Genomic DNA, 11002 nt, shown 5'->3' with positions numbered 1-11002 from the left:
TAGAAATTCAGAACAAATCAAGCAAGACTAACTTGTTAGAAAATCTAATAAAATACATCATTCTTATTATCACAGATACTAAGAGGAAGGGTCATATATAGATCGTTATATCAAGGTCCACCTTCTCAAGTTTTCCTCTGCGTTATTTAAAGAATACAACTGTGCTAATTGGAATTTAGTAGGCAAATATAAAGACAAAATGGCAATGGATGAACATGACATGTTAGAAGTTGCTAGATAAGTACACATACGACAACATGGTCCCGTAGCTCAGTTGGTTAGAGCGTTGGTCTTATGAGCCGAAGGTCGCGAGTTCGAGCCTCGCCGGGACCATTAGCATTAATATAATAATTTTGTTTTGGTTCAACGTTGTAGCTTATGAATCATGCATGCTCTCACTCTTACTTTGTTTGTCTTCATCCCAAAATATGATAAAGTATATCTTTTTGAAATGCACGTTCATCAATCAAAAACACTGCGCTAAAAAGCAACTGGGTCACCATCAATATTCTGTTGTCATGGTTTGTTCTGCTGTCGTTGTAGCCTCCGTTGTTGAATTCTCCAAAAATCCAACCAACTGATTCATATAATACTTACGTTACTCTCTCTCTCTCAACTCCACATCAATATTCATTTTTTGGTGTTTTTCTCAGTTGTGGGCCTTGTCGTGTTTATATGCGTCGGTTGAGCCTTTGATTGAGTGAGTGAGACAGAGAGAGATAGATTTTTATTTTCTTTTCTCTTTTATATTATTCGGTTTTGTTTTCTTTCTTTCTCCATGTAAATCAAGGGGGATGGTATTGGGCCATAGCATTCCATATTTTACATCTGTCTTTTATTCTTTTCTGAGCCTTTCTCTTTCACTCTTTCCATTCATCTTGCCTTCTTCTTTACTTCTATACTGATATTATTGTCCCCCACTTCCTTTTTCTATCAGATACCTTGTTCTCCAAGTGAGGAAAAAAGGATTGCTTTGGACACTTTTCACCACCTTCTCTGGTATGTCAGATGCATTTTTGTTTGTCTTGCATTTTCTGGGTTAATAACGTGATTCTAGGATACCCATTGGCATGTTGGGGGGTATTCTGAAGCCTAGGTGGATTTTGACATATTTTGGTTTGCTTGCTTGCTAGACAATCCAATCATGTGTTTTCTTATTTATTTATTTATTAAGCAGTTTAGTTCTTGATCCATTTTTTGCTCTTCTGCTTGATGAATCAAAGTATGAGTATGATGTGGAAGGAAAATCAATGAGATTGTTTTTATATCAAATTCTGTTGGTTGGGTGATTATTGTTCGGATTTTTACATATTTTTATACAGGAAAGAAACAGTTGGGGTATCAACTATAACTGCATGGATATAATATTAACTGTTGTTTGGCTCAAAATGTGAAAATAAATGTTTTTTTTTCCTCTGGCACTATGATCCAGTTCCAGTCTGAATTGTAAATTTGATTTGTAGTTTGTAGTTGTAAGACCCTAGTTCTGGTTAGATCATTATAGGTGTTGCTGTGTGAAGTAGAATTGTTGAGTATATTGGTAAAGTAAAGGAAAGAAGAGATTGAGGAAAAGGGAGACAGAAATTGGGAAATAAAGAAATGGAGGAAGACTAGACTGAGGAAGGAGAAACATAAATTTTAAAATAATTTCAAGTCTCAATTAAAGTCCAACGCCCAAACTTAGTAAGTAACCATCCTTGAATAGCTTGCTTTATTCACTGCATGTAGCAATCCTAATTTTAATTAAAAATAATAAAATGCTCTACAATCTTGAAATACTAAAATTTCCAAAAAAATTACAAGAAATTCCACATATACTTCTTGCTCCATAAACCTTAAAATCCGAATATTCATTTTCTATAACCCAATGTTCCACTTGTTCCTATCCCATTCCCGATGATCAATATGATCTTAATGAGACAAATGTTTGAGAAATAGGACTGAAGCTTGCAGTTAATTATTTGGATAAAGAAAAGGACAAAAAATGGGAACAGGATCACAGGAATTCCAGCACTGTTTTTTTATTCTTTTTATGAAGTGAAATTTTTATTTGTGTAGTTCTGTGCTAATCCTTTTTATATTCATTAAAATACTCCCCAGGGTTATGTAACTTTGACGAAATAACTTCACATCAAGAATGGGTTCTGGTGATTGGTTTAAGACAATAATTAGCTTAAGAAAATCAAAAGAAGGCAGATCGAAGAAAGCAAAGGTACAATACACTTTCTTTCAATTTTAGTTTCTTGGACTAATACTTGCACGGATCAAGTTGAATGAGTGTAAAACTCTTTATTGTAAACCTTTTTATTACAATTATTTTCCTGAAAAATCAAATAAATCTTTTGAATGATTTGAAGGTCATTTATCTTGCTCATGTGGTATAACATATGCCTTATTTTAGCTACCAAGGTTTTGTGATTTGGAGAGTGAATGCTCATTTCCTATGAAGGATGAAACTGTAAGTTATCTTTAGACCCGAGTTATTGAAATGATGGATATTTTGTCAAAGCATAATACTTAGTTGACATTGTTAAAATCTATTAGAATCTTGTAAATATAGTAATTGTATATCTTGTAATTATTTACTCTTCTCTATAAATTGAAATAACTCCGCTGTACCCTAAACATAGAAATTCAATATTTTTTCTCTCAACATGGTATCTAGAGCCTAGAGAGGCAACCCTAATCCATTTTTTTTTCTAGTGGACCCACTGTTCACCAGTGCCTTTTTTTTTTTTTTTTTTTTCTGGCGCCACCACCATTGTTCCAGCACCGCTGCCGCTGTCGCTGCTGTCTGACTCTGATCACTACGGAAACCCGCCGTCGTGATCGCCCTTGTCAGATCGGCCGAACCCCACTGACCGCGCCTTCATCAGAGCCCTCATGCGCTCCCATGTCCGACGTCTTTTCTTGACGCCATCGACTGGGGTTTGTTCGCCCCTCTCTCCTCTACCTGTATCCGGCCTCGGTTAGTTGTTTGGACATTTATTCTCCCTTGTTTTGCCCTTTTTCGCTGTTGTTTGGGTATTTTCTCTCTCTTCTCGCTGACCAATGGCTGCCTCTAGCACTCCAAAAGCTGATACCCAGATTTTTACCAACCATGTCACTGCACCTCTTTCTTCTGAGCAGTTGGACGGTAAGCACTACTCCTCCTGGGCTTCTCACATTGAACTTTGCCTTGTTGGACGGGGTTATGATACACATCTCACTCAAACAGTATATGATGTCCCAAAGGCCGACTGTCCTCTATAGAAAAAGGTTGACGCCCAGCTATGCTGTATCATCCAAGCCACCATTCACCCATCTCTTCGTGATGTCTTTCGCACTCACAAAACTTGCAAAGCTATTTGGACACAAGCCCAACAACTCTTTACAAACAATTCTCGGCGACTCTACCAAGTTTGTGAAGACATCATGACTGTCCTTAGTGCCCATCAGATTAAGGATTCTATGTCGACCTATCTTGGCTCGGTATCAAGCCTTCTTTGTGAGTTCAAAGAATTGCTTCCTCCCGCTGCCACTCCAGATGCAGAACTTGACAATTGCAAGAAGTTTTTCATGTTCTTGGCTCTATACGGTCTGCCCCCATAATATTCTCATGTTCGTGATCAGATCCTGGGGAACCTCACAGAAGCTACTATGTACAGTACCTGGGCGACCCTCCTCTGTGTGTCTCCCAAATCCTCCTCTGAGCCTTTGCTTCCCTTTCCTATTGACTCTTTGGCTTTGGTTTCACGCAACACCAATCGACCTCCACAGCGCAAGAGTGGCAAAGGACGTCCCTGGTGTGATCATTGCCACCGCCCGGGACACACAATTGATAAGTGCTAGACTTTACATGGTCGACCTCCTCGCACTGTCCAGGTGGCTCAAAGTTCTGTGTCTCCTTCATCCACTTCTGCTCTGCCATTGGCTCTGGATCTACATCTATCACCTTCCTATGACGATTTCTTGAAATGGTATGACGATCATCAGGCCTCCGATTCTACTGCTGTTGTTGCACACACTGGTAATTCCTTCGTTGGTCTCTCTCACTCTTCAAGCCCTTGGGTCCTTGACTCTGGAGCCATCGATCACATCACTGGTAATAAATCTCTCTTTTTTTTTTCTTTTTACTTCTGGTTATTTACCTTTTGTCACCATGGTAAATGGGTCTCAAACTCAGTCCTAAGGTGTTGGTATTGTTCATCCTCTTCCTTCCCTTTCTATTAATAATGTCCTTTATGTTTCGGGGCTCCCTTTAGTTTATTATCCATTAGTCAACTTACTCGATCTCTTGATTGTGTCATATCTTTTACCAAAAATTCTGTTTTCCTGTAAGAACGGATTACGGGGAGGACGATTGGCTCTAAATGTGAGTCTCATGGCCTCTATCAGCTCAACAAGCCCTCTCTTGTTGGTTCGGCAGCAACGTCTTCACTTCTGATTCATGCTCGATTAGGACATCCAGGTCTTGATAAGTTGAAGCAGCTATACCCTAGTCTTTCAAAGTCAGAGTCTTTGTCTTGTGAGTCATGTCAATTAGGCAAACATGTTCGTAATTCTTTTTCTAGTCGCATTATGAGTCGGGCTTCGTCCCCTTTTTGTTTTAGTTCATTCAGATGTTTGGGTCCAAGTCGTATTTCCTCTACATTAGGGTCTAGGTATTTTGTCACTTTTATAGATGATTTTTCCCGTTGTACTTGGTTATACTTAATGAAATAACGTTCTGAATTTTTTTCAATTTTTCAGTCTTTTTTTTATGAAATAAAAAATCAATTTGGTATCCCTATTCGTACTTTACAAAGTGATAATGCATGTGAATATCTGTCCACTTAGTTTCAGACCTTTATGGCATCACATGGTGTGCTACATCAAACATCTTGTCCTCATACCCCCCAACAGAATGGAGTTACAAAACGCAAAAATAGGCATATACTTGAGACCACACGAACTCTTCTTCCCCACTCTCATGTTCCTCATCAGTTTTGGGGGTGATGCGGTACTCACTGCATGTTATCTCATTAACCGTCTGCCTTCCTCTGTTTTATAAGGTAAAATTCCTCATTAAGTTCTATATCCCCACCACTCTCTTCATCCTTTACCCCCTCGGGTCTTTGGTTCTACATGTTTTGCTCATGCTCTTGGTCCTGGCATTGATAAGCTCTCTCCTCGGTCTCATAAGTGTATTTTTCTCGGGTACCCATGGTCTCAAAAAGGATACAAGTGTTATTCCCTTACTCTTCGCAGGTATTTCATTTCTGCTGATGTTACTTTCTTTGAGTCCATTCCATTCTTTGAACCTAGAACATCTACACTCGAGTTTTCTCTGTCCACGACTGCCCCTAGTTCAATCCTTTTCTGTCCTCCAAAGGGGTCTCCATCACCTTCACACCCATCTCCTCCACCTTTGCAGGTATATTAGTGTCGTACTCGTCCTGTTTTGGAGCCACCGAGCACTGACAACACCATGGACTCACCTTTGGAGCCACCTCTTTTGCCTCATCTTCCGGTCCCACCCTCTGAATCTAACATTCCCATTGCCATTCGAAAAGGTATATGTTCTACTCGTAATTCTTCTCCTCATTATATTTCTTTAAGTTATCATCGTCTTTCTCCTTCCTATTATTCTTGCCTTTCTTCCTTGTCCTCTGTTTCTATTCCTAAAAGTGCTAGTGATGCATTTTTCCATCCCGGGTGGAAAGAAGCTATGCTACACGAGATGTATGTATTATAGAACAGTGGGACTTGGGACCTCGTTCCTCTACCACCAGGGAAGTCAGTCATTGGTTGTCGGTGGGTGTATACAGTCAAGGTTGGTCCAGACGGCAAGGTTGACCGGCTTAAGGCCCGTCTCGTCGCCAAAGGCTATACTCAAATCTTCGGGTTGGATTATGGCAACACCTTCTCTCCCCTGGCCAAATTGCCCTCTGTGCGACTATTCATATCCATTGCTGACATACGTCATTGGCCTCTCTATCAATTGGATATCAAGAATGCTTTCTTACATGATGATTTGCTCGATGAAGTCTACATGGAGCAATCGCCTTGCTTTGTTGCTTAGGGGAAGTCCTCTGGTCTTGTATGTCGATTGCGAAAATCTTTATATGGCCTCAAGCAGTCACCCAGAGCATAGTTCAGGAGATTCACTACTGTGATTCAATAGTTTGACATAACTCGGAGTGAGGATGACCATTCTGTCTTCTATCGTCACTCCTATACCGGTTGCATCTACTTGGTTGTTTATGTTTATGACATTGTCATCACAGGTAGTGACCATCAGGGCATCATACAGGTGAAGCAACATCTCTTGAAACATTTCCAGACAAAGGATCTTGGCAAACTCAAATATTTTTTGGGAATAGAAGTAGCACAGTCCAAAAATGAGATCATCATTTCCCAAAGAAAGTATGTAATGGATATTTTGGAAGAAACAAGAATGTTAACTTCCAAGCCAGTCGACACTCCTATGGATCCCAATGTCAAGCTCTTGCCAAATCAGGGGGAGCCTCTTCTAGATTCTGAAAGGTACAGACGGTTAGTAGGGAAGCTGAACTACCTCAATGTTACCCGTCTAGATATCTCATTCGTAATGAGTGTAGTAAGTTAATTCCTCAACTCTTCATGTAAGGAACATTGAGATGTAGTGATTCGCATTGTTCGATACATCAAAGGAGCTCCAGGAAAGGGTCTTTTGTATGAAGACAAAGGACACACTCGAGTTGTGGGATATTCTGATACAAATTGGGCAGGATCTCCCGTAGATAGAAGGTTCACCTCTGGATTCTGTATATTTGTCGGAGATAACCTTGTCTCTTGGAAAAGTAAGAAGCAGAATGTTGTAGCCCGGTCGAATGCGGAAGCAGACTATTGAGCTATTACTATAGCGAGTTAGGAGCTTATATGGCTTAAACAGTTGCTTCAAGAACTAAAGTTTGGAGAGGTCACACATATGTCACTTATATGTGATAATCAAGCCGCTATGCATATTGCTTCAAATCCAGTATTCCATGAGAGGACAAAGCACATTGAGGTTGATTGTCACTTTGTCAGAGAGAAAGTCATGTCCAGAGAAATATCTACTAGTTTTGTCAATTCCCATGACCAACTAGCAGACATCTTTACTAAATCACTAAGGGGTCCTTGGATTAACTACATATATAACAAGTTTGGTGCATATAACCTATATGCTCCAGCTTGAGGGGGAGTTTTAGAATCTATTAGAATCTTGTAAATATAGTAACTGTATATCTTGTAATTATTTACTCTTCTCTATAAATTGGAATAACTCCGTTGTGCCTTAAACACACACACGGATTCAATATTTTCTCTCTCAATAGACATAAATTATAAAACACAGTTTAGATTTGTTCTATATGCCTAGAAACTATTACAATGTGAACTAAGTCTTATCAAACTATTTGGGGTCAATTAACTTGGATCAGTTGATGCCATTGGGCTAATGCAATTAGTTTTCTAACAAGACTTTTGAACATAGAAATTTAATTTGTCTGGCATCATGTTTATGAGGGGCAGCGTGTGTTATTGTTTATGAAATGTTAATTATTAATTTTAATTGCTTATATTTAATTTATATAGTATTTTAAATATTTAAATTAAGTCTTTAATATAAAATTAGGACTTTATATTTTATACATTTTATTTAAATATTTTGTATATTTTTCTTTCTTTATTTATATAAATCAATAAAATAACATACCCCAATTATATTTTTATTGATTATTGGATGAAATTTTAGGGTGAATAACTTAATTTGAGCATTTACAAAAAATGAAGAGACTAAATAAGAGTGATTAAAACTAGAGTGACCAAAATTGCACATACATTAAAATAGAAGGACTAAAAGCTCAATTATGCCTAATTTATTTATTTGTTTTTAATTTAGGTTGCAGCAATGTCATTTATTAGAGTATATTTGAATTTGTGTATTAGAGCTGTTGTGACTTGGGAGTTTCTTATCCCTACGAAATCTTTAGCTTCAACGAAAATTAATTGTGTTGCAGACTAAGAATTATAGAGGAAAACGGTCCAATGGCTTAGCAAATGGCATTACAAGTGAAAATCTTGTGTCTACTGGGGTAACAGTTGAAAATATTGCTGCAACAAGGATCCAAACAGCGTTCAGGGCTTATAAGGTATGTCAATTTGAAAGTTTCATGGAGAAGAATCAGACCAAGTCCAACCCAACTTTTTTTATTTTAGCACTTCCTTAACAAGCATGTTTTTTTTAATTTTTTTATATACATAAAAAAAATGATCTTATATTAGTGTAAATCTAAAAATTCTTACACTTAACTTTAGACTTTTATTTAACTTACATCTAACTGTATAACCATGTAAATTAAATAAAAGACTCAGATTTAGTGTAAGAGTTTTTAAATTTAAACTAGTGTGAAAAGATTAGACCATATATATATATATATATATATATATATATGGATATAGCACAGAAAATGGATACAAACACTTCAACATGAAAATTTTTGAAAATCTTAGGACACAACACAGCTATATGATATCCTATAAATAAATCTAAATAGAGATCTTAAATCACAAGAGAAAATTCATGTTTCAAAAGTGAGTGAGCATGCGTCATTTGTAAATATAATAAAATAGTAAAGCTTATCTAATTATTATGGTATTATAGAAGTGTTTGTGCTTCTTAGACGTCTATGTGCTATCCTTTTATATGAATACCACTTGTGAAATTATTTGAGCTTATGTATGTATGCATGTACGTGTTACTAATTTATCATAGTAATAAACCTTCTGTTAATGTCTTCTGCTGGTTTTTGTTTTATGATGCTGACTTTTGAATCTGCCAGGCTAGAAAATATTTACGTCGCTTGAAAAGATTCACAAAACTGAAGATCATGACTCAAGGTTCCTCTGTTCAAAAGCAAGCCATTACAACTATAACTTATCTTCATTCATGGAGCAAAATACAGGCTGAGATTAGAGCTCGCCGAATATGTATGGTGACAGAAGACAGGATTAGGCGTAAGAAACTACTTTCTCAGCTAAAACTTGAGGCAAAGCTTCATGACCTGGAGGTAACCTTCCCTGCATCATAGTGTGTTAGATTGTAAAGTTCAAAGGTTTTCAGTGATGGTATTCTAGAATTTTTCTTTTCTAACTGATGCCTGTTTGTAGTTCACTCTTTCAACTAATATTCTTTTATATCAATAGCCAATGGTATACAAGTGATTTCATTTGGAGGCAACCTTATATTAAGTATCTATTTATTTTTCTATCTGATTAGTAAATGCATTTAACTATCAAAACAGTGCATGGGTGGGGATCCTCTTGAATCAGCTTGACTTCTAAGATGTACTATCATATAGTTAGTGTAGTGATTAAAACATGCAAAAGTATCTCCTACTTGTATAAATCTACGAGCATGTCAAATATGCCCTTACTGTTATCACTTACCACCTTTACCTCATTCCCTCTTATTGAATCTGCATAGATAATTTATGTCTTGAAGAACCAATTACTGTAAACTGGTGGTTCCTTTTCTTGTTATGTTAGAAATTAAGAGAAGCATTTCTAGCCTTCTAAAAACTTTCTTTTCTCTTTTCTATATCAGTATTAAGTTAAAATGCTTAGCGAAATGTCATAAAATGTGTACTCAATCAAAATCAGATTCCAGATATTAGTTATTCCTTTTTCCTTTTCAATTATGGATGAAATGCCTTAATCCTTTACCATTAACCATTTATCTTGAGTTGGTTAGATTAGGACTCCCTTCAGTTACTCTTTTTCTGACCAGCAGTTTAATTAAACAAGTAACAGGTGGACTGGTGTGGTGGTTCTGAAACCATGGAGGAAGTCCTTGCAAGGTTTCATCAGAGAGAAGAAGCAGCAGTCAAGAGAGAAAGAACCATGGCATATGCTTTCTCTCATCAGGTAGGAAAATGTTAGTAATGAACAGATATTCACATTACCTTATTTTCCCTTATCCAACTGAAAATCAAATGCATATCTTATGATTCATAGTGGAGGGCCAACTCTAGTCAAAGCCAAATGCTAGGTAATTATGAACTTGGCAAAGCTACTTGGTGTTGGAGTTGGAAGGACCGTTGGATTGCTGCTCGTCCGTGGGAAATTCGTGTCCCTAGTGCAGCCATTAGCCCCAAGAAAGCGCAACATAAGAAGTCAAGCAAGGTTGAGAAGGATAAGAATGCATCAACACCTAAAGAACCAGTTTCAGTTAAACCTCCTTCAGCTAATGCTAAAGGAACTAGTCCTTTGGGTAATGCAAAAGGGACTTCCAAAGCTAGGAGGTTGTCTTACCCAGCCACAGAGAAAACGGAGGTGCATGAAGCAAAGCACTGAGTACTCAAGGTAGATGCTAAGAACAAGTGCATGCATATTTTATCAAGCCTATTGTATAGCATCAGCAGAGTCAAATTGGTTTTCAAGTGGTTACAGTGTGTAAAGTCTAATGATAAAAGGCAATATTTTTTATTCGTTGGATCACTTCCGATTTGTGCATAAACGTGAGTGCAATTCAGTGATCTTAGGGATAGCAAATGGGCCAACAAACCTGATGTGTGTGTGATTTGTTGATTGCTGTTGTTTATTGTTTTCAATCTTGTAAATTTAGTGCAGTGCGGAGACAAATTATAGATAGATCAATCGTTCTTTTGTCTACTTCGTGTGTTTGTGAGAGTTTTTGAAGCCATGATCTTCTTGTTCGCTTGTCTGTGGTTAATATTTTTATGATCATATTGAGGCCCCTTATGAATAAATATATTTATTTTGTAATTATTAAATTTTTTTTTTAAAATAATACCAATTGATTAGATTTTTTATAAAATTATTAAAATTAATATGATAAAATTAAATAAATTTTTATATTAAATTTGTAACTATTAATATTCATTAAAATTATTTTAAAAATTAAAAAATAATTAATTAAACATAATTCATAAAATTGTTTAAAATTTATTTAAAAAATTAAATACACATGATAAATAAAATATTTATAAAAAATACA

The 11002-nt window shown here is 36.6% G+C and overlaps 1 protein-coding gene and 1 non-coding gene across 4 annotated transcripts; both read left to right on the top strand.

The window, feature by feature from the left end:
* Nucleotides 1-259: 259 nt before the first annotated feature.
* On the top strand, nucleotides 260-333 carry TRNAI-UAU. The gene has a single exon. It is a non-coding gene; the product is annotated as a tRNA-Ile (tRNA).
* A 445-nt stretch (nucleotides 334-778) lies between these two features.
* On the top strand, nucleotides 779-10771 carry LOC113857994 (protein IQ-DOMAIN 1). Of its 3 annotated transcripts, none has more exons than XM_027490379.1 (7): nucleotides 779-797; nucleotides 938-999; nucleotides 2101-2212; nucleotides 8004-8135; nucleotides 8826-9053; nucleotides 9796-9909; nucleotides 10000-10771. In XM_027490379.1, exons 3-7 carry the CDS (start codon nucleotides 2138-2140, stop codon nucleotides 10336-10338), a joined length of 888 nt encoding a protein of 295 aa, XP_027346180.1. In that variant the 5' UTR covers nucleotides 779-797; nucleotides 938-999; nucleotides 2101-2137; the 3' UTR covers nucleotides 10339-10771. The 3 variants fall into 3 exon arrangements, with proteins under 3 accessions (XP_027346180.1, XP_027346179.1, XP_027346178.1); XM_027490377.1 differs by lacking the exon at nucleotides 779-797 and adding an exon at nucleotides 2402-2458 and having other exon boundaries at nucleotides 870-999; nucleotides 10000-10730; XM_027490378.1 differs by lacking the exon at nucleotides 779-797 and having other exon boundaries at nucleotides 808-999.
* Nucleotides 10772-11002: the final 231 nt, after the last annotated feature.

Source organism: Abrus precatorius, unplaced genomic scaffold (genome assembly GCF_003935025.1).
Source record: "Abrus precatorius isolate BTA unplaced genomic scaffold, Abrus_2018 Scaffold2, whole genome shotgun sequence".
Taxonomy (NCBI): domain Eukaryota; kingdom Viridiplantae; phylum Streptophyta; class Magnoliopsida; order Fabales; family Fabaceae; genus Abrus; species Abrus precatorius.
This window is presented reverse-complemented; position numbering and strand designations above follow the sequence as displayed.